The 24,318-nt window shown below is 42.7% G+C and overlaps 2 protein-coding genes across 2 annotated transcripts in view; one reads left to right on the forward strand and one right to left on the reverse strand.

The window, feature by feature from the left end:
• The window catches only part of LOC307116973 (uncharacterized protein), a gene marked incomplete at its 3' end in the record, with an annotated part of 32,086 nt that extends 19,024 nt beyond the window's left edge, over positions 1 to 13,062 (reverse strand). Inside the window, exons 1-2 of the mRNA XM_079801593.1 lie at positions 13,045 to 13,062; positions 3,539 to 3,762 (exon numbers count right to left, since the gene is read on the reverse strand). Of these exons, the coding sequence (XP_079657719.1) occupies positions 3,539 to 3,701 (163 nt within the window). The 5' untranslated portion in view covers positions 3,702 to 3,762; positions 13,045 to 13,062. The remainder of the gene's footprint in view (positions 1 to 3,538; positions 3,763 to 13,044) is intronic.
• Positions 13,063 to 19,675: 6,613 nt separating this feature from the next.
• Positions 19,676 to 20,434, forward strand: LOC307135458 (ciliogenesis and planar polarity effector 2-like; the record flags this gene model as incomplete). Its single annotated transcript, XM_079831927.1, has 1 exon — positions 19,676 to 20,434. One exon carries the CDS (start codon positions 19,676 to 19,678, stop codon positions 20,432 to 20,434), a length of 759 nt encoding a protein of 252 aa, XP_079688053.1.
• Between the last annotated feature and the right edge of the window lie 3,884 nt (positions 20,435 to 24,318).

Here is a 24,318-nt window from a genome sequence, read left to right on the forward strand (position 1 = left end):
TGCACGCAGAGGGTACGGCGTACCCTACGCATAGACGCGTTGGATACGCCGTACCCTACGCCGTAGCCTGACGCGCACCTCTCCAAAAATGTAACAACGCGTCAATTCTACGCGGACCGCAAGCGCTGTGATTGGTCTGCCAGAACCCTTCCCTCAGGTCAATAAAAAAAAAAAAAATCTGCGATAGGAGTGTGTGTGTGTGTCCAGAAATTGGATGATAGTTCCTTACGTCTGCTATAACACACTATTTTGCAGTCCAGTGATTCTTTATGGTAGTAAATAAATACATAGATCCGCTGAATATAGTTTATTTATTTTCTCATTAAAACCAAAGATGTTAATCAGTAATTGTATATCAAGAACAGGGACACATTAGGGTATATTTCGTGAATGAAGTCTCCGCAACAACAATCGCTTGCTGAGCCACCGCTGCTGAAAACAGCGGCCACGAGCTCCGCATGGTTTCACAAATGCATTCCAGCGCCAGATCGCCTTATTTAACTTTACTAATCAACTAGATGCTTAATTTGTATTAGATACAACAACTCAAGCTGCAAGAAAAGCCGCTCTCTCACTGCTGCTGATATTCCGACATGAATGTACAGATTCTACACATCAAGCTGCTTCTTCTTCGGCTGTTGTCTTGATTACACCAACATGCCCGAGGACACTGCCTTCTAGTGTCTGCATGTGGAATTGCACATTGACGCAGACAACAGCGCAGAAGTATAAATGCTCACGACGGCGTCGGCTATGCGCGTAGCCTACGGCGTACACTCGACGCAGAAGTATAAATGGGCCTTAAGGGACAGCTTCTTTCCAGTGGCATTCCGGACTCTAAACTCAAAATGCCAAATATATAAAAATATCACCAAGTGAACACTTTAAATATTAGGACTGAAACAAATGCACTAAATGAGAGGTTAATGTGAATACTAAGTCTGTAATGGTACTGTATATTCTACAGTTTATGTCTTGTGGTAATGGTTATCTGGTTATATGCATGTCTTTCAACCATCTTTCTGGAGCAGCTCTCCTAATTTTGTTGTATGCAAATACAATGACAATAAATTATTTCAATTCAATAAATGCTTTCAATTCACTTCAATTCAATTGTCAGAACCCCGCAACATTTTTCTCAATGGCTTGAGGCCAGAACTGTCAGCAGTGAAACTGAGTTTCATCGTATGGGACGAAGCCCATCTGGACCTGATCAGAACACATGCAGGGTTCGCAAAATCGCTAGCCCGACGTCCCGGGGCTAATGTGTTTTCCAGTTGGGCTACGAAAATGTATCACTGCCCTGCCCGACGGGCTATCTTAAATAGTGAAATAACATTCCTTTCTTGATGTGCGTTTTCACTCTCTTGACTTGTTATTTAAAGGAAAATTACAAATCGCGGAAGTTTTGATCATGCCGATTTGACCGCAGGGAAGTTTAGCTGATCGGTTTCACACCGCACATACAAGTAGGCTAGTGCGGAGAAGCTGTGCGTATGGAGAGCAGGAGCAGCGTGCCCGTTGTGCTTTCACATTGGCAGCGTTTGCCTCACGCAGCTGAACCGCAGCTTGTGTATTTTAAATACAGACAAGTTTTGTCCATTCTGTAACTTTTTCAGCTGTTCTCCTCCGACCCCTGTCTGTCTCGTGCTTTGATTTATGATGGGCAGCATATATCTGCTGAGAATGCGGCCGTGTTCCCCTCTGTCCCAAACACATATGCATATAACATGCTGTATATAGGTAGTTTACATGATAAAAGTAACCTTGAAGTTAAGATATGCCTAATCTGTTAACATAAGTGCTGCTTATGCTCTGCTAACGCGTAGGGTGTGTGTGCGCGTGTAATGCACGGTTCTATATACACCAATCAAGCGGGCCAAGTACTAAAAAAAACATTCAAATTATTTGTGGGTAGATAGGAGATAAATCATTATTGTGTTTGTTACATGGTAAAATTTCATGGTAAAATTCAACGAATGTGCATTACTTTTTTACTTTCATTTTCAACTCAACCTCAAAGCAACATTTTCAACCAATCAAGGAAAACATATACCTAGAAAACCTCCTAGTGGTCATTATATAAAACAATATTAAATATTGTTTAATAACTTATGCAACTCTGTAAAACATGGTGTGCATATGACAGTAAACTAATAAAGCCTATATCCAGTCTTAGCTTGGGTTGAACATATTTAGTGTTGTGTGTTCAAGAAGCTGCAATGACGGATAAAGTGGCAATGTAAGATTGTGTTTAGACTATTAAGGAAATGTAATTTTGTCAAAGAACTTACTACTTTACGTCTATTTTTGTGTTGCTGAATGAAAAAGATTGCATGCACAGTAGAGAAAACTGTCAAAATCGATGACACTTCGATGTGTGTGTGTCGATGTGTGTGTGTGTGTGTGTGTGTGTGTGTGTGTGTGTGTGTGTGTGTGTGTGTGTGAGAAAATGTTAAGAGACGCATAGATTTACACCGGTATTTCAGTTCTGCTTACCTAAAAAAGACAGGTCAGGATAGAAGTTCATAGAAATTTCAGTTTAGTTAGAACCAAATACATGTTTGTATTTTTGACTGATATTTCGACTCCAGTCCTATTTTCTACATAAAAATGGTTACCATCACGACTGAAAATGACGTTGATTTCATACGCCAGTTCCATAAACAATTAATTAACATCAAGTCACTTATATTTCAGATGCAATATGGACTGTAGGAAAAAGCACTTTAGTTGCTAGTAATGTTGAAATGAATGTATTTTGAGTGCAGATTTAGAGATGAAGGCATTTTTAGTTCATCATATTTTTGTCAGACATGGTTACTGGTTTAATTAAGATATTTTGTACCAAAGTAACTTAAAGGACAAAACACAACAACAACAACATGAGATCAATTTGTGAAGGATTACCTATGTTTGCTTTAACAATATGAACAGACATGTTCTGTCCATATGAGAACATATTAGCATTTGTTCTTAATTGAACAAAATATATCTACACTAATTTCTTTAGTCTGGCAATAAACATAAATTATTGTTTTTAGGTATATAATTGTCCGGACCTCGGCCACTGAATTTTAGTTGAAGACCCCTGAACTAGATAAATGGTGTGTGCTTAATTTCACAATAAATTAAATAGCAAAAGAGTGTGATGAATACAGATTTTATTTCTATAATTGTGCATTTCATTTGCTTAATTTAGTTTATATATCCTTCCTGATCTTGTTAATTGTTGTGATGGGAAGGGAATCTGCTGATACTCCCAGTGCACTTACATATTTCACACTTGTATGTATATATCTTTACAAAAAAAGAAGATATTGGGTTATGTTCCACAAAATATTTTTTCAGGCCTCTTTCGTATTATTTTCCCTAATCTAATGTGTGACATCGTAGTAATGAGTATTTGTCTGGTCATGTGATGTCTACATGTCTGTCCACATGAGGAAACCTACTTCATGAAAGATAAAAATGCTTTAATTAGGAAACTCTTCAAAAATATCACTCATTTCTGTTCAGCTTTGAGAATGAAACCAACCTGTTGGTTCCTCATGTTTGACTCTCAATGTGTCGTCAAACTTTACGTCTTCACTCTCCTCTTTAATAAACGCCATCTTTGTTTGTTCCTCAGTTTCTTCATGTTTCACTCTCAATGTGTCGTCAAACTTTACGTCTTCACTCTCCTCTTTAATAAACTCCATCTTTATAATAGTGTCACGTGGATCTCGGTCGCTTCTCCTGGAGTTTTTCTGTGTGTTTGTCCTGTTTAAGATGAGAATAATTAACAGAAATAGAAACACATCCCAACTAAATCTCTGAGTGTCTCACTCAGCTCTAGTTCAGTTACTGGTAAAGGACAAAAACTCTCATAAAACTGCCCATAAAAACACTCAATCACACTACAAATTATTAAGAGCACATATTATATAGTATGTTTTGTATTTATACACTTATGCTTTACATTTATGATTTGTAGATTAGATCAAATAAACTACATTACCATGAAAACATTAACAGTTGGTTTGCAGAAGTTGTCATAATAAACGTTTGTTTGTTCTCATTGCATTTACACTGTTTGACCAGCAGGAGTCGTCAGTGTTTGAAGTGATTCGACTCAGTCAACTGAATCAATCGCTACACAGAATGATTCACTGTTACAGGGTTTTTCCTGCATAGAGAATTACAAGGGCGGCCACTTCCATCAAATTTCATGCCTGGATTAGACCGGACATGATAATTAAATAATCAGAGATAAATATCAGCGGCTCATGATCCTCCAGTAATCATTCTAATATAATGAGTCATCTAAAGCATCCCATAGCTTAGTGTGATCGACAGAAAAATATATACATTGTTAAATTAAAGTTGTTGTTTTTTTACTTTTAAAGTCTATGGTTACGTATTTGATTTGACCGAAGTTTATTTCGAGCAACAAAAAATAAAAATAAAGTAAAAAATAATATATATAATTAAATACAGTATATATATAATTAAATACAGTATATATATATATATATATATATATATATATATATATATATATATATATATATATATATATATATATATATATATATATATATATATACACACACACACACACACAATATACATAGAAAAAATATAATAGCTTATATCCCATATATACACACACACACACACACACACACACACACACACACACACACACACACACACACACACACACACACACTTGCTTGAAACGGAGTGGAAAGAAGTAGGACTTATTTACTTCCACCCCCAATTAATTTATATTACCCCATATAGCTGCTGTCATTGTCTGTTAAATTACTAATAACTGATGTGATATTATAATATTTTATATACAAAATACCCAATTACATTATGACCATCTCAATCAACACAATAATGCAATGTAATAATCCTCATTAACATAAATATACAAATATATCCCGGTATTTATAATAATCATGTAATACCATATAAAATATACCCACATCGTATTATATTGTTAAATCACAGTTCTCTTACGAGAGGTTCTCTCGTATTGCGTAAGTTCCTTACGCATCGGGAAAGTATTCTTTCTTCGAAATTTCTGAAAAACCCAAAATTATCCTTAATTTTGTAACATTGTCGACGCAGTGCGGCAGCCTGGCAGACCATAGCAGGCTATTCCAGCGTGCTATTGGCTGCTCTGCTGGCAACTGCAGCAGCCTATCGGTGAGCCCGCGTGACGTGGCGACCAATGAGGGCGCTTCGCGCCCACCTGGCCTCATTTGCATACAGGTGGGGCGTGGCCACGTGTATATAAGCAGCGCTCACGGGCTGCATATTCGATTTTCTTTTCTTCAGCGAAGCCCTCCGCATCGCTGGATCTGGAACCCGCCGGCGTGATCGTGCAGACGAGCAAGCAAAGGACAGCGCCTGAAGAAGCCGGCAGCATCTCGCCACCTTCAGCCATCCGTGCCTGCTCTGCTATCCGGCAGCCCATATCCTTTATTGCTCAAGTGTTGTCGCCGCTGCGTCACACTTTTCCCAAAAAGAGCCGAGCGTTTGATTCAAAATGTCTCGTTCCAACTGCGGCTCGTGTCGCGCGCCGCTCAGTTCCGGAGACCGCCACGTGATCTGCGCTCTCTGCCTGGGCCGTGATCACGCCGCTGCCGCACTCCTCGCCGGCGGATGCCCGGAGAAGAACTGTCGATGTCGACCCTGCGGGCTCGACTCGACCAGTTTGAGGATGACATCCCTCCAGTCCCTGCTAAGCCGCGCAAGAAGAAGCGCCGCTCGCAGCGGACTCCGGAGTTCGCAGAGAGAAGCTCGCCGGATCCCTTCCCGCCGGCTTCTCTCTCGCCCTCCCCGCCCCCACCCCAGGCCGCCATTTCTGTTGTCGCCTTCGGGGATGAGGCGGATGCGGGCGCGGAACGCGCCGACATCTGTTCCATCATGGCTTCCGACAGCGAGGGCTGGTCTTCCGCGGCTTCTTCAATCCGGACATCCGGGCGCTCTCGATCGGGTGAGGACGCGGAACTGTTGCGCCTTCTCACCCGGGCTGTCGAGCAGCTAGGCCTCGAATGGTCTCCGCCCAAGGTGGCAGCGCCGAATCGACTTGACGGATGCTTCCTAAACAGTCGCCGCCGTGCGCCCACCTCCAGGACTGCACCCTTTCTGCCGGAGCTTCACGAGGAGCTCGCAAAGTCCTGGAACGCGCCATTCTCCGCGAGGGTCTCATCTCATGCTTCATCGACGCTCTCACAAGTTGACGGCGCGGCTGAGAAAGGCTACAACGCTATCCCTCCGGTGGAAGAGGCGGTCGCAGCGCACCTTTGCCCGCCCTCTGGTTGGCGCTCAAAGGCTGCCCTCCCGTCTAAGGCCTGCAGAATGACGTCATCGCTGATCGGCCGCGCTTTCGCTGCCTCCGGTCAAGCTGCGTCTGCTCTGCACTCTATGGCCGTGCTGCAAATCCTCCAAGCTAATCTCCTCCGCGACTTGGACGAGAGAAGCAAAGACACGGAGTTGATCACGGATTTGAGAAGCGCGACGGATCTCTCCCTTCGCGCTACCAAAGCGGCAGCACAGGCCCTCGGACGCTCTATGGCCACTCTCACGGTAGCTGAGCGCCACCTCTGGCTCACGCTCGCGGATATGCGAGAAACGGAGCGCGCAGCTTTTCTCAACGCCCCGCTCTCTCCTTCCGGACTCTTCGGCCCAGCGGTCCAGGGGATCTTCGATCGTTTTTCCAAGGTACAGAAGACGACTCAAGCCATGAACCTCTTTCTGCCTCGACGCCCCGGCGCTAGCAACAGCTCCGCTGCTTGCCGTCCTCGTGACCAGCCAGCACCGAGCTCCGCGCTGCGCCAGATCGCGCTCCTCGAGCAGAGGCAAGCCGCCTCCCCCTCGGGGTCCCCGGCCCAGGATCACGCTGAAGTCCGAGCCTCATAAATCCTCCTAGCCAGAGGGGGGAAACGACGGCTGAGTCCCGCCGCGGCCGGACCACCGTCAAAACTCTTCTTCCTGTCAGCCCCCACCATTGTGGCAGCTGCAGATGGTTCTCGCGCAGCCAACGAGCCGGCAAAACCGCCCTCTCGCCTGCCCACAAACGCCGTTTTTACGGCGAACCAGAGAAATCACAAAAGATGCATTTTGTCTGGTGGCACGGCTCAAGCCGTATGTGTGTTAAATGCAGTAAACGTGCCCACTTTTCTGTGTTCACCCCTGCACCCAAGCACCACAAGTCCCATGTCTCTCACTCACATAAAGCGGCCACCGGCCGCTCGAGTGCCAGAGTTAGGTCACGTGTCCGCTTGTTTGCGCCCACGCCTAACCACCACACGCGCTGTCACACAGCCATTACTAACCTGTCATGTTCCACGCGTAAGAGTTGTGCCCGCTCAAACGCGCTCACACATTTTTCGCGAACATTCTGCCCCCGGCGCCGCGCCACACACCATTCGTTCTCCGCCCGGGGTGGTCGAGACGATGAGTGTAGGGCCACACACAGGGTACTCCCCGCTCGATGCGGCAGAGACACAGTGTGTAAGGCGGCCAGCCATCGCGAGCGATCAGCTGGCCCACAGCACAGAGAGCGCGCGCTCTGCGCCCGCCCCTCACATACGGGCCATCGAACCCGCGGGACGCGGCGTTTTGAGCCCGGAGGCCGTTCTATCCCGTGTGGCACACGCGAGAGCGTGGGAAGCCATTCCAGGTGTATCAGAATGGGTGCTGAGAACAGTAAAGCACGGCTATACTCTGCAGTTCGCTCGCCGTCCTCCGCGCTTCTCTGCGCGTACAGAGACGAGGGTGAGCGAGGAAGTAGCACACCTACTTCGAGCGGAGATAGCTACACTGCTTTGCAAAGGGGCTATAGAACCGGTTCCCCATTCTATGAGCAAGTCAGGCTTTTACAGCCGGTATTTTCTCGTGCCAAAAAGGGACGGGTCACTCAGACCGATTCTGGATCTGAGGCGTCTGAACAAAGCTCTTATGAGAAGATCGTTCAAGATGCTCACGACCAAGCAGATCCTCGCGCATATTCGCCCGAGAGACTGGCTAATTTCCCTAGATTTGAAAGACGCATACTTTCAAATCAAGATAACGCCGCGTCACAGGCCATTCTTACGATTTGCCTTCGACGGCCAGGCTTATCAATACACCGTCCTTCCGTTCGGCCTCTCGCTAGCACCCCGTACATTTACGAAGTGCATGGACGCCGCCCTCGCTCCCCTAAGAAGTCAAGGGATGCGAGTGTTGAATTATCTGGACGATTGGCTCATCCTGGCACAGTCAGAGGCCGAGCTCCTCGCCCACAGGGCAGTGCTGCTCAGCCATCTGGACAGCCTGGGGCTCACGGTCAATTGGACCAAGAGCTCATTAGTGCCCACGCAATCAACCTCATTCCTGGGTTTGAATCTGGACACTGTGGCAATGTCAGCCCGCCTGTCACCCCAACGCGCGCGCCAAGTTCAGCGCATGGCGGCGTACTTCCGGCCGTGCAAAATCGCACCTCTAAAGCTTTTTCAGAGGATGCTGGGACGTATGGCTTCAGCTGCAGCTGTGCTCCAGCTGGGCCTAATGCGTATGCGCCCGCTGCAACGCTGGTTAAACGCCCGAGTGCCTCACAGAGCATGGGCGTCCGGAGGCTTTCGGATCAGAGTGACTCAGGGCTGCGTTTCAGCCCTAGAGCCCTGGTTAGTAGCCGACTGGTACCAGCGGGGAGTGACAATGGGAGCCATCTCACACCGCAAGATTATCTCGACGGACGCCTCCACCTCGGGTTGGGGCGCCGTTTTCGAGGGCAGGGCGGCCTCGGGCCTCTGGTCGAGCCGGGAAAAACTCCTACACATAAATTGTTTGGAGATGATAGCGGTAGAGAACACGCTCAAGCAGTTTCTCTCTCTTATATGGGGACACCACATGTTGGTCCGGTCGGACAATTCCACGGTGGTCCCCTACGTGAACCGGCAAGGCGGTGTCAGGTCCAGGTGTCTGGCCGATCTGACAGAACGCCTGCTCCTATGGGCACACAGCTTGCTGCGCTCGCTAAGAGCCACGCACGTGCCGGGCCTCCTCAATGTGGGCCCGGACAAGTTGTCCAGGGGCCTCATTCTCCCAGGCGAATGGTCCCTGCACCCCCAGACAGTCCAGCTGGTATGGCGCCTATTCGGCAGAGCGGAGCTCGACCTCTTTGCAACGAAAGAGAAAGCCCGCTGCCCGAGGTTTCTATCCAAAGGCGAGGATGCGCTGTCCCAAACTTGGCCCAGCCTCCCGCTGTATGCCGATTTCCCTATTGCCCCAGGTCATAGCGAAAATCAGGGAGACGCGCCGCCCGGTGCTCCTTATAGCGCCGCGCTGGGAGAACCAGGTTTGGTACCCAGAGCTGGTGAAGCTGTCGCACTCACCCCCCTGGCCAGTTCCGCTGAGAGCAGACCTCCTCTCTCAAGCAGGAGGGTCAGTTTGGCATCCCCATCCAGAGCGATGGTCTCTGCATGTATGGGTGACCAACGGATACCCGTTGACCTGCCCAAAGGGGTTATGAACACGATCTCGCACTCTAGAGCCCCCTCGACGAGGCGGTTATATAGTTCTAAGTGGTCGTGTTCACTAAGTGGTGCACTTCCAAGGGATTGGATCCACAGCAATGTGGGGTCCAGCGGGTGCTCTCCTTCCTCCAGGAGCTTTTGGAACTGGGCAGGTCCCCTTCCACGCTCAAAGTGTATGTGGCGGCTATAGCAGCGTTCGCCCAGACGACGCTAGGTAGCACGCCAGGAAGGAACGAGCTCGTCATCCGTTTCCTCAGAGGAGCCAGGCGGATGAATCCCCCGCGGCCCCAGTCGGTTCCTATATGGGATCTGGCCTTGGTCCTAGAGGCCCTGAAGGCTCATCCCTTCGAACCGCTCGAAGCCGTGGAACCGAGGTTCTTTTCGCTAAAAACCGCGTTTCTGATAGCTCTGGCTTCGGTAAAACGCGTGGGGGATCTACACGCGCTCTCAGTGAGCCCGACGTGTATGGAGTTCGGTCCAAATGACATGGTTATGTCCCCAAAGCGATCGGCACTCCCTTCAGGGCGCAGATCATCTCCCTCTCGGCTCTGCCAGCATCCGACGAGGGGGACGGTGGCAATGTCCTCTGCCCTGTGAGGGCATTGAGGATTTATGTCACACGCTCCACCGCCTTCAGGCGTTCTGAGCAGCTATTCGTTTCGTTTGGAGGGCGCACTAAAGGTCTCGCCTCCTCGAAACAGACCCTGTCCAGGTGGATAGTGGACGCGATTGCAGCAGCTTACGCTTCCAAACACCTGCAGTGCCCAATAGGTGTCAGAGCACACTCCACTAGAGGCATGGCCTCTTCGTGGGCTTGGGCCAGTGGGATTTCCATCCACGACATTTGTATGGCGGCAGGCTGGGCCTCTCCGTCTACATTCGTGAGATTCTATAATCTGGAAGTTCCTGCCTTACAGGCGAAAGTGTTATCAGTTCAGTAGGGCTGTTAGCTCTGCCCAGTGTTTTCTGTGCAGACACAGCTCATGTACTGGTAGCAAGTTCGGTACTATGCTTACGTAAGTTTGAAGGAGACCGGCGGTGCCGTTCCCTCATTTACGAGACAAGCTGTTGTGAGTTCGAAGGTGACCGGCGGTGCCGCTCCCTCGCTCATAAGACAAGGTGTGGTGAATTTGAAGGAGACCGGCAGGTGCCGTTCCCTCATTCATGGGACAGGGTGTTGTAACCACCCGTCGTAACCACCCGTCAGTTCGAATGAAGTGTCTGTATATGTGGTGGCCCGTTTTCCTTACGGGCCACCCTGCCCGAGCAGTGTTATGGTCCCCGGTTCCCTGGGATACATATGCTGTACACGAGGCGCGCACGGCGTTGACAATATGTTCCCGCTGCGTAAGGAACTTACGCAATACGAGAGAACCTCTCGTAAGAGAACGATACTCGGTTACTTAACGTAACCTCGGTTCTCTCTAGAAGAGGGAACGAGTATTGCGTTCCTTGCCGTGCGCCCCGCGGGCTTTTACGCTTCAGAACTACGAAAACCGAATATGCAGCCCGTGAGCGCCGCTTATATACACGTGGCCACGCCCCACCTGTATGCAAATGAGGCCAGGTGGGCGCGAAGCGCCCTCATTGGTCGCCACGTCACGCGGGCTCACCGATAGGCTGCTGCAGTTGCCAGCAGAGCAGCCAATAGCACGCTGGAATAGCCTGCTATGGTCTGCCAGGCTGCCGCACTGCGTTGACAATGTTACAAAATTAAGGATAATTTTGGGTTTTTCAGAAATCTCGAAGAAAGAATACTTTCCCGATGCGTAAGGAACTTACGCAATACTGGGAACCGAGGTTACGTTAAGTAACCGAGTATCGTTTTCTAATAAAAATAATAACAATAATGACAATAATAGTAATTACAATCTCCACTACATCACAATAATAATAATAACATCATTACCGGTGCAAAGACTTTATAGTGCAATTTTGTTGTAGATTACAATATAGTGGTCATATATATCATATAATATCATTATTATTATTATTATTTACTCTCCATTATTTACTATCTATGTAGTCATATTCCGCTCAGTTATAATTATATCTCCATTTATAATATCAATATAAATAGTAAGAACAATTATGATCATCACTAATCACAACACCACGATCCCTCCTTCAGCCTTATATTTTGCCAACACAATTTCTTTGTATCTTGCTTTAAATCGATAAATATTTGGGCATTGCTTGAGCTGTTTCCCCAACCCATTCCAAAGTCGGACACCACACACAGATAACCACCAGGAAAAGTTTGTGTGTCTCAACACCTGGACTTTAAAGTTCCCACATCTCCTCAGGTTATATCCGCCCTCTCTTCCAGTAAAGAACTGGAACACATAAACACTCAATATTGACCGGTAGATCATTTTTGTTATTCATTTGTCATTCATATTTCACGTATCAGTGCCGTAAAACTCTCCAATTTGATATTTTGCATTATAATACTTGATCTGTAGAAAGGGTTGTGAATTTGCATAAAATGACTTGCTGGAGTTTATTGTGGCTTCTAAACAATGCTGTACTCGCTGGTACTGGGTGTCTGTTAGATCACACACACACACACACACACCACAAGGACTCTGAATCGGCATCAGACGCACACCAACTGGAATTTAAAACTGTGATACAGATATGTTTTTATGGTTTATAGTTCTTGAGGAAGTTGAATACTTTGCACGAGGACATGATACGATTGAATGCATACATCAATAAAAAGATGTGTAAACACAATATTGTATTTTTAATGTCTATTATATCTGTTTAAGTGATAAAGAAGGCCAAAATATGTAATTTAAGCCATTTTAAAAAAAAAAAATATGCGACTCATTTTATAGAAAATATAAGTAAATCATAGAGACAGAAAAGTCACTGTATAACAGGAATGGCCCAGCTTATGATTATATATTTGTATTAATGTATTGTTTTCTCTATAATGAAGTGGAGTGTGTCCTTAGTGGATTCTGGATTGTGTTTAACAAATAAAAGAGTGACCATTAGTTCCACAAACACAGATGTACAGATGTCCTATAGTGATGTAGAAATATATCAATGATGCATTTAAACCCTTTTCTTTGGCCAGATTGTTGTGGTTGTTTACTTGAATAAACACTTAAACATTTAAATGTGTTATCTGTAATCTTACACGCAAAATGATAATTTACAAAGGATTAAATTCATTACGATTATTTAATGAACAAAGCACAGAAAATGTTTCCACCTCCACTTGATTTTGAGCCTGTGATGAGTTTCAGAAGCTCGGTTTCTCTCATCTCTACCCGCCAGTGGCCGAATTCATGTTTATGATATAAACTGATAAACTGAAAGAAATGCGATCTTTTCTGTTCCTCATGTATGGATTGGGCTTTACTTACACAGAATAAAGTTCATTAATGTTAGATAATGCGTTATAATGTTAAGTTCAATAATCAAACAGTCATTTAACGGTTCTTGTTAAAACGATAACATTGTCTGGACAGTTTTCATTGATGTAAGCACTTTAAAAGCTTAAAACACAAACCTTTCTTCAGCAGAAACACAACAGATGCACGAGCGCGGCGCGGCCGTATGACGTCACAACACCACTCCAAAATAAAAGTCCTGCTCCCATGCTCAAGTCACAGATGTGTATAGACAATCACATACAGATAATACAACACATATCAGTTGAATTCTAGTTGAAATACATATTTAAACACGTGTTGGCCATTGATGTGCTAAAATTAATTACCAAAGAAAGAGAAAGAGTTTGAACCACATCTAATATGTGAGATTCTGTTCTGTGTGCAGAAACCATGTACAGGGTTGGGAACTTTTTTCAATGACAGACCCATTTTTGTTTGTTGCAATTTTTCTAAAGAGCAAAAATAATAAACGTTTGTCAATTAATTAAACCTTTTTAGAGCCACAGACTCAACAAACAAAAAAATATGCAACAATCAATAATTAACATTTTGCAATATGTTACTAATAAAATAGTGTACAGTTAATTGTGATTGTGTCCTCTCTGATTTATTTTCCTTATATTAGATAAATGGGGTGGAAAACTGAATAAGGAGCGTACTAACAAGGAGGCTAAAAACTGCAGTTTCTAACGTATTTCTAAAAATGAGAAATAAGAAACGTTTTGATTTTATTTTTCGTTTTGTTTATGAAAATCAAATGAAAAATTACACTAAATATTTAGGGGTTTTTGTTCAGGAGTAAAAACAAGCCCTGAAACGCCCTTCAACTCATCCTGTCGTGCCGGTCACATCACTCAGAATAAGAAGAAGTTTATCAGATGTACTGCTCTGAAAATTACTTACAATAATGTTTCTTCATACTGTTGCATATAGGCTATTTCTTGCCAATATAAAGAGCAAACTTGAGAGTACAACTCTGATACTCTGTGGAACAGGTAAATAATAGTGTTATATGTGCAGTGTTGGGGAAGCTACTCTGAAACAGTAGTTTGACAAGCTACAAGCAACTTATACATTAAAGTAGTTAAAATACAGTCATGCTACCCTTCTGGAAAAGTAGTTAGATACACTACAAGTATCTAACTAGCAACTATTACTGCTATTATAATGCTTGGATTAGCCCGGACTTTTTTAATATAACTCTGATTATATTCGTCTGAAAGAAGAATATCATATACACCTAGGATGACTTGAGGGTGAGTAAAACATGAGATAATTTTCATTTTTGGGGTGAACTATCCCTTTAAACTACAGTCAAGCTACCCTTCTGAAAAAGTTACTACCAAAATGTAGCCAGCTACATCAAAACTACTTTGAATTTTTATTTATTTTTACAATTAAATTGCATATTTACAAATAACTGAATAATTGTTAATGAAGAATATTCTCAGTTAAATGTTTGGGGTTTAAAACAACACAATTATGATAAGAGTAAAGTTTTATTTAGTAAACTATCCAAATATACAATAATGTATTCTACATCTCAAACTGACTGTCAAAGTGCAACATCGCTACAAATGTCATGTCACATCAATGCAAGAACCAAATATAAGCCACTTGGATACACAGGAGTAGACAAAAATGCAGGTAAACTCACAGCACGTGCAGTGATGGTGGTGTGTGAGTGTGTGATCAGAGCCGCTCTGAATCATGCGCTGCTTGCGTGAACATTGTGGAATTCATTCTGAAATCCGCACGACCTATGTAATTAGATCAGAGCCTTTGCCGTGGGATTAGTGCACTAAACTACATCGCAATAATGTTTTCTGTTCAATTGACAGATGCTTTGCCAGTGCAATACGCAAACACCACATTAGTGATCTTTCACTAAGTGACAGGTGATATAGATATTTCTTTTCTCTTGCATCACTAAGACAGTTCTGTCTTTGTTCCGGATCACTATGATATTAACAACAGACGTACAGCTGCACTTCAAGCCCTCCCTGTCTACTTGCGCGAAGATGACTCTGTGTTTTTCAAGATGTGGAATGTAGGTTTTTATACATCTCATTTGACTTGTAATGTTATTTATCTGATTATGCTCATGAAGTTCTCTCATGCTTTTCAGACTGAAGAGGCGGATGAGCCAGACATTGCAGATTCAGCTGTAGCTCTTGTCAGCAGGTGAATGGAGACTCGAGTTCCACTGTTCAGTTTGACCCTGCTGGAATTGCTGAAGTGCTGGAAGGTGACATTGTTCTAAGGGACATTTCCAGGTTGGCTGATGCTTTTCTTTTGATGTTTGGTTTGATATATGCATTACATCTCAACTACCCCAAAGAGCTGACCCACACCTTTAACTTCATCCAAAAAGTCTTACTGGGTTTGGATGACTCAAAGCCACTAACACCCAGATTGCTGAGTCTAAAAAATGAGCTACTGATTAAGGAGTAAGAAGAATGGATGTACGAGCTCGATACAATTTATTTTCTGTTCTTTTCAGTTGTTGTGACTGCTGTAGTTGCCCTATTAAACACTGAGCTCAAGATTTGAAATTTCCCAGTGAAGTGGAGAATTGCATTTTCATTTTAGTATTTACTGGGATTGCATTACTGAAAGCCACTAGCACCCAGATTGCTGTCTAAATCTTCTGGATGCACAAGAGACTGTTTATTGTCTTTTATTTCACTTCTTGTGACTAATATTGTTACAGTCTATTGTAATACTTCTCAAATTTAGAAATTTTCCAGAACACAGATTTTGTGTTCACTTAGTATTTACTGGGATTGCGTTACTGAATGCCACTAGCACCCAGATTGCGTTTAAAAAAATAATTTACTTGTTAAAGAGTTTTTCCTGTATCTCTGGATGCACTAGTTTTCTACACCTCTGTCCTTTTCATTTGTTGTGTCTAATACAGTTACATTCTAATGTATACAGAGGTCTGTTATAATGCTGGCAAATAATGCCTTTTGCTAAATAAAACGTACTTTCACATATGGAGTTTGAAATAGTCTTCCTTTCTAATGTTTAAGGAGTAATATTTTGCTAATGTTAATTTTGAGGTTTTTAAGTCAGTCCATCCCACCGGCTCGAGTGTCCATGGCGGCAGAATCTGCTCAGCTGCTCGCTGGGACCACGGATTCCCCACAACGGCGAGGGCTCTTTGACAGCGCATTCCTCCAGGGTTTCTTTACATTTAAATAAAAAGCTTTAATACCTACATCTATAAAAATACATTTTACATTTATTTAAATTCTCTTTTAAATCATAGTAATAAAAAATATTTTTTTTTATCGCATTGTCATTTTTTTCAGTATGTATTTTAAAAAATACTGTAAGGTATGTATAAATACTGTAACTGTAAGGTGTAAAGATATAACATGTTTTACTTATACACTGAATTCATGAGTGTACACATTATTATCTAAAGGGTCCTGCACACTGTGCGATTTTTCTAAATCCTCTGCGAATGTTGCTTGTCAGACTGTACGAACATGATCCCTGATGTAATGTCACACTGTAGGATCTCCGTTGTCATTATGTCAGACTGTACGACAGTCAGACGGGAAAAACGAACGCAAGCAAGAGACTCGTACGGACTGAGTTTTACGTCATCAATCCGTGACACGTTCGGTAACGGTGAGCCGCATTCACAGACACAACGGTAGCGTTCAGCAAACAACAAAAACAAGCGCTGGCATTTTTCATTCACCTGACTCTTTTCGACATGTTCCCTGTTGTGATTTGATGTTGTCGCACGAAATGCGTCATCAGGTTCTGCGCTCCTACTGGTTCTTGATTTGACGGTCGTCCTAGGAGAAGTCACACTGCAGGATTGTGCCTCAAATCTTCTGACACTGCCAGAATTTTGTCCGAGGTAAAATTTGATCGCAACGGTCATTAATCGGTTGTTGGTGCACATGTCAAACTAAGGATCAAAGACTTCTGATTTTAGCCTAGGATCAGAGAAATCTTTTAGGATTTCAAGATTTGTCTCAGACGGCTTTAAACATTAAATAAATCTTTCATGGTAAAAATATTAATTTCTAAGAATCATAAAGGTGTCTTATGCATTTGCAATTAATGGGGGCTAATTATGAAGCAATATTTTTGACAAAGATACCCTATTTCCCTAATCCATTAAAAAAAAAAACGTTATCCTTAAATGTTATTTATGTGAGATGGTGGTCCAGTGGGTTAAACCATGGAACTGATATGCGGAAGGTTGCTGGTTCGATCCAGCGGTCACCACCAGTGTGTCCTTGAGCAAGGAGATGGTGGTCCAGTGGGTTAAACCATGGAACTGATATGCGGAAGGTTGCTGGTTCGATCCAGCGGTCACCACCAGTGTGTCTTTGAGCAAGGGGATGGTGGTCCAGTGGGTTAAACCATGGAACTGATATGCGGAAGGTTGCTGGTTCGATCCAGCGGTCACCACCAGTGTGTCCTTGAGCAAGGCACTTTACTCCATGTTGCTCCAGGGGGATTGTCCCTGTAATAAGGGCACTGTAAGTCGCTTTGGATAAAAGCGTCTGCCAAATGCATTATTTATAAAATAATGAATACAATTCTATTGTTGCCATAGACACGCTACTGTACACATTAACCCAAGGAGTTTTAAAACACTGGATATAATAGAAATGGATAAGGAAAACAAAAAAGAAAGCCAAATTAGACAGGAGAAGTGTATACTTGATCAATCAATTAAAGCAGCACTAGGTAGGTTTTGCTCTCGGGGTCCCCCTACAGTTGGGAAACAGTATTGTCCTCTACTACTGTCGTAAACTCTGTCATCCTACATCAGGGGATGCATCACATGTGCATTTGTTGACATGACAACTATGATAGTCCTGAACACTGCAGGAGTTCACATGCAGGTGTTCTGCTTGCGTGGCGTGTGAAATGTCTTCATCCCAGGTACAGTGGCATATGTTTCAGCATGTCATATGAATATAATTTTAATTTATAAATTAATACATTTTATGTTTATAATTTTTTTTTCAAACGCCAAATGATCGCGATGCTCACGTTTACAAGCCAGCGTCATTATAGTAGTCTAGTCTATTGGTTACCGTTTTACAGAATATATATGATACTTCAATTCAATGTTTGAGTGGTAGATAATAACCATATATCGTCAATATAATATCAAGCTACCATAGATTAATCTTCAAATTTGAAAAATCGATTTGCATTATAGCTTGAGGCAAGACAAATAAAGGAAGTGACGTATATGCTGTAAAGCAGTCGAATTTTGTGTCATTCACGTGTCATTCAACCTATTGTAAGTCGATGTATCATCACAAGAGTCTTGAAAATATATTATGAAGGTTGAAAAGTTACCTAGTGCTGCTTTAATAAATCTATCATAATCATTACAAAAAGTAAATATCAAGCGCCTAATGGTGTGTGCACACCAAAAGTGAAGCTAATATTACTCGCATGATGACTTACAAAACACTTATTTCTGCCATTTTTTCCATCATCAAACATGTTGGGGATAACTACTATTGCTACTCTGTTGTGGAAGTCACAAATATTTTTTCAACTTGTGCAGAAGGTGCAATTGAGGGGAAAATCACACATTTGCGGCAAACGCATCGCTCACTTTGTGTAATTCCATGGCATAAATGGATATGACGTTTTTGTAAGCGTTCCCAGGAATGCAGACCAAGTCCATAGGAAACAATGATTTTATCCACATCTGAAAAACAAATATTTCAAGGAAGAAGAAATGGCTTGTAGTAGACTGACAGGTAAGAATACTTTACTGATATAAATCTTTCCACATGCGCCAATGGAGAGATATTGAGTACGAAAGTCCCAATGTGTGAATATAAAACCAACTTTACCAAAGTCATTAAACACAGGTTGAATATCCAGCAAACTATTTTAAAAGATTAATAATAAGAAACAAAATGGGCATGTCATATTAAGTTTAACAGTATGAAAATAAACCATGGGTTTACTATAGTAACCATGTTTTTTTTTTGGCGTATTGATTACCATTTGAATAACCACAGTTTTAATACAAATACCATGGTTAAACTGGTTAAAAAACATGGAAGTGTAGCAAAAAGTTTGTGGTTACTATAATAACCATGTGTTTTTTTGTTTTGTTTTATTTGTAGTAAAATCATGGCTAATTTTTGTAAGGGTCGAGATGTGTTACTCTGTTCTATACGCATGAGTATTGAGTTATTTACAACTTCAGAATACCTCAAAACAAGCGATTTGACAAATAAACAGAAATACAAATTAAATATACATAAAGGACATCAATATAAGCAACTAATCATAAATAAGCTAATGTATGCAGCACTGCATGTCTAAAGACATGATAATCTCCTTTCAATGGCCATAATAAACTAATGCACATTATAACAGCGAAATATAATAAAGCATATCACACACACGATACTTTAAATTGACACACAACACCCGTGAAAAGAACAAAATGATATGTTGTATGAAGCTGTAAAGTTGATCATCTGTGAAAGCAGCGATCGAGGCTCCACTGCGCGGTGTGACATCACAGGGCTCATGATGTCACAGTGCTTGCATTCCGAGCTACATTCCAGCGAACATTCCGGCGAACATTCCGAGCTGCGCCAGTATAAAAGTCAGCAGCAGCAGCGAAGACTTTCACACAATCAGCAGCAGCAGCGTTCGCCCAGAATAAGTTACTTGATATCATAACATAAAGCACAAGTCTCTTCATTTACCTAATTTAGCTCAATTAAAATGGCTATCCCACTTGGATCCATATTGGTGTCGGACTGGCACCGCTGTGCAGACAGCAGAGAGTTTTTCAGCAAAATACTGCACAAGAAGACACGGCGAAAGTTTAGGCTCTTGGAGGCGCCGATGATGCCTCCTCATATGAATGTGGACATCGTTCGCTACAAGGTTCTTATCTCGGGTAAGACTGGAGTCGGGAAGAGTGCTCTTGCTGCCCGTCTCGCTGGCCTCGATCTCCCCAAAATGCATTATGAGACCACAGGCATAGAGACAACAGCGGTCTTCTGGCCTGTGAGACTAAAGGACAGTGGCCGTGTGCTGTTTTTCCGCTTTGAGCTTTGGGACTGTGGGGAAAGTGCCATGCGAAGATTTGACCACATGTTACCGTCATGTAAGGAACAGGTGGATGCCATCCTTTTCCTGTTCTCCTTCACTGATCGAGGCTCCTTTGATGATCTTTCAAATCAGAAATCACGGATCACCGAATCTTCAGATCCAGTGGTTAAATTGGTGGTTGGCACCAAATTTGACTTATTTATGCACACAGACGTGACAGAGAGTGACATAACACATTTTCAAGAGGTGTGTGGTCTTCTGGTCTTCCGAGTGGGAGGTGATGTGAGTGCGGGGCTTGGTGAAGTAGCGCCTCTCCTAAATGCCCTTGCAGAACATCTGTGGCACCAGGACTGTATGGCTGCTTCATCTGTCTCCATCTCCCCACAGGCTGCTCTCAGAGAAACGGGCTCAGAGATCATTGTATAGCTTGTGTGTATTGTAGATCAATTTCACATCTGTTGGTCAGTATAAGGCAAAATGTTTGGATGGACTATGCTGCTATCGAAATACTATACATAACAGAGAAATAAATACATTTTATTGCATAGGATGAAAGTTGCCAGAAAATATGACTATATGCGCTACGAGCACTCCCCCTGAGCGTGTATTCAGCTCTGCAAGCAACATTTTCACTCCGTTAAGATCCTTGCAGAAACCAGACAAAGTGAACATGTTGGTTTTCCTGTCACGAAACATGAAAACTCTCGTGCGGTTAACCGACAAACCGCTAGATTAGTTGCTTCTTCACCGCGGTAAGAAAAATTCCCATACCGTCACAGCCCTTGGCGAAATTACATTTCTTAAATAACCTTAACCAGGGTCGACAACCTATACACCACACGGAAGAGTACAAAAATAGAAGTAGAAACTTAACAGATTATAATGATGTATATAATACTTGCCTGTATGAAAAAGTATTTTGAGTCTATTTTGCACTGATAAGAAAAAAGTGCCATGCCAGACCTCTAGGGGTTAATGCTTAAATGGTTTTGATGGCTGTTGTGTTGTGCTATTGGTTAATTTTTGTATTTTTTTCCTTAGACCTGATGCAGTTGAAAGAGGAGTGTGAAGTACTAAAGGAAATGGAAGAAAAAGATCAATATGAGAATGATCATGATTTCATAACTGAAGAAAAATATTTTAGTTGCTCACAGACTGAAAAGACTTCAAAAAAGAGCAGAGAAAAAGCTGAAAAGAAAGAAACTATGAGTTATTTTACCCGCTTTCAGGGCAGAAAGAGTTTCAATCAACAAGGAAATCTTACAGACCACATGAGAACGCACACTGGAGAGAAACCCTACACGTGCCCTCATTGTGAAAAGAGTTTCAAACATAATGGAAAATTTCAAGACCACTTAAGAATTCACACTGGAGAGAAACCGTTCACCTGCCAACAGTGTGGAATGAGTTTCAACCATAAAGGAAGCCTTAACAGTCACATGAGAACTCACACTGGAGAGAAGCCTTACACCTGCCAAGTGTGTGGAAAAGGTATAAGCCATAAAATAAGTCTTGAACATTACATGAACATTCACACTGGTGAGAGCTCCTACACCTGCAGACGGTGTGGAAAGGGTTTTGAACAACATGGAAACCTTAAAGTCCACATGAGAATTCACACTAGAGAGAAACCCTACACCTGCCAAGTGTGTGGAAAAGGTATAAGCCATAAAAGAAGTCTTGAACGTCACATGAGAATTCACACTGGCGAGAGCTCCTACACCTGCAGACGGTGTGGAAAGGGTTTTGAACAACATGGAAACCTTAAAGTCCACATGAGAGTTCACTCTGGAGAGAAACCCTACACGTGCCCTCAGTGTGGAAAGAATTTCAATCAAAAAGGAAACTTTAAAGACCACTTAAAAATTCACACCGTAGAGAAGCCTTTCACCTGCCAACAGTGTGGAAAGATTTTCAACCGAAAAGGAAGCCTTGACAGGCACATGAGAGTTCACACTGGAGAGAAACTCTACACGTGCCCTCAGTGTGGAAAGAGTTTCAACCAAAAGGAAACTCTTGATCGTCACATGAGAATTCACACTGGCGAGAGCTCCTACACCGGCAGACGGTGTGGAAAGGGTTTTGAACAACATGGAAACCTTAAAGTCCACATGAGAGTTCACTCTCTGGAGAGAAACTCTCCACCTGCCCTCAGTGTGGAAAGAGTTTCAACTGAAAAGGAATCCTTAACAGGCACATGAGAGTTCACACTGGAGAGAAGCCTTACGTGTGCCCTCAGTGTAGGGCTGGGCGATATGGCCCAAAAAAATTATCACAATATAGTTTTCCATATCAGCCGATATCGATAAATGTCAAATCTTTATTTCTTTAAAGTTTAAAGACATATTTTTGCTTCTGAGTGAAAGACGTAGAAAACAGACAGTTAATAGTGGGTTAACTATCCTTTATTGTCAAAACATGACAAACACTTCCCAAACAGGTGAACAATTTTAAAAACTGAGGTAGAGTAGAATATTATTAATATAAATATAATATATAAAATAAATATCTATTGTAAAATCTAGAACTGTAATGATATAACATTTGGCTCTGCTAAATTTTATATTTCCCTCAAATCGTCAATGTACATACTGATTTCACCCTGTGCTACAAGAACTCACCCACCGTGCAGCTCTTCTGTCAGAAGTCGATTCAAATTTGAGCTTGTGCGTATAAAATGTGCACGTCCGGTGTGAGATACCTGAGACGCTGCATTGCACGGCGCATGTGTGTGTGGGAACGCTGACAATAACACCCCATGTGAAATGTCAGATCGCCTACGTGAGTTTTGTTTGCACTTAGCTGCAACTATCCAATCTCTCAGTTAAGCGTTACAGGCTGTCAAGTCTATTTTATTCCCTTTAAACATTGGATGAAATTATTTTTAAATTATTACAAATAATTTAAATAAATTATTATTTTATTCTCTTAATACAGGCGATGTGTTATTAATAAATCACCAAAAACAAAAAAATATGATACCTATGTATTTTTCCACAAGTTCCACGATGTTTTAGTGATCATAGTTTGGTAACAGCTTGTTGTAATTCACCCACAACGAGGCGATAAGCCCATGCGTGAACTGATATTAGGCTAATGTAGAGTTAGCGCTGTGTTGGGCTCAATGCTATATGGAAAAACTTTGAGGAAGCAAGATAATTGAATAATTATATTACCGTGTGGTGGACCTATGATCAGCAGTGCACGTCGCTCTGGTCGTGAGCGCTGAATTTTTTTCACTATCGCTCATTTTTCTCGCTCCACTGCACCCTAATCCTTCAAGCCTGTCATCCACTGTGGCTGTCAACAACTGTTGTTATCGTTTTATCGAGGTAAATTATTTAGCGATAATTATCGTTTTATCGCCTAGCCCTACCTCAGTGTGGAAAAGATTTCTACTGTAAAGGAAATCTTGATTCCCACATGATAGTTCACACTGGAGACAAGCCTGACACCTGCCAACAGTGTGGAAAAAGTTTCAACCGAAAAGGAAGCCTCAACACACACATGAGAATTCACACTGGAGAGAAGCCGTTCATTTGTGATCTCTGTGGAGAGAGTTTCAGATATAAACAAAGCTTTAAACACCACATGAGCATTCACTTGTGAGAGTGGTTTTATTTGTCATCAGTCTGGAATGAGTTTCAGACAGAAAAGCCTTAAGCCGAAAGTGTAGTTGTATGTCGTATGCGCAGTCAAACGCACAGCATTGCAAAGTATACTTATTTTAACTCGTATGAGTGCATAGTAGGGGTGTAACGATTCATCTACTACATCACTGTATCGATTTTTTTTCCTATGATCTAACTACATCGATCTGTGCTCGGCAAGATGGCCTTCCGGACGACATATATCGATCTAACATCGTTTTAAAAGGTAATCAATCGATTGTATCGATAATAGGAAATAACGCATTGGATTTTAACACGTCAGACTTTATATGGATGTTTTTTCTTAGCACTTTTAATAATAAAGGCGTTAAACGTTACTCGATTCAGTCTGCCTATCTGTGACATCATCGCAACGCACCAGCAGCAGCGAGCGCTGAGAAAACAAAATATAGCATGGCGGATGACAGAGGAGAAGATAACGAGCGAGAAATTATCAAGCCACCAGGAGAAAGCGCTACCTGTACTTTCAACCCTTGCTTGTTACCTGTGCATTCCTGACACCAGTGTGCCAGCAGAGCGAGTTTATAATACTGCTGGCGACATAGTGAACGCACAGAGAAGTGTTCTGCGGTCAGATCATGTTGATATTTTGGAAAAAGAAATCTGTAGCGTCATTGAAGGGTAGTTGGTTACATTTTA

The sequence above is a fragment of the Gobio gobio genome (assembly GCF_949357685.1).
Source record: "Gobio gobio genome assembly, chromosome: 1".
Lineage (NCBI taxonomy): Eukaryota > Metazoa > Chordata > Actinopteri > Cypriniformes > Gobionidae > Gobio > Gobio gobio.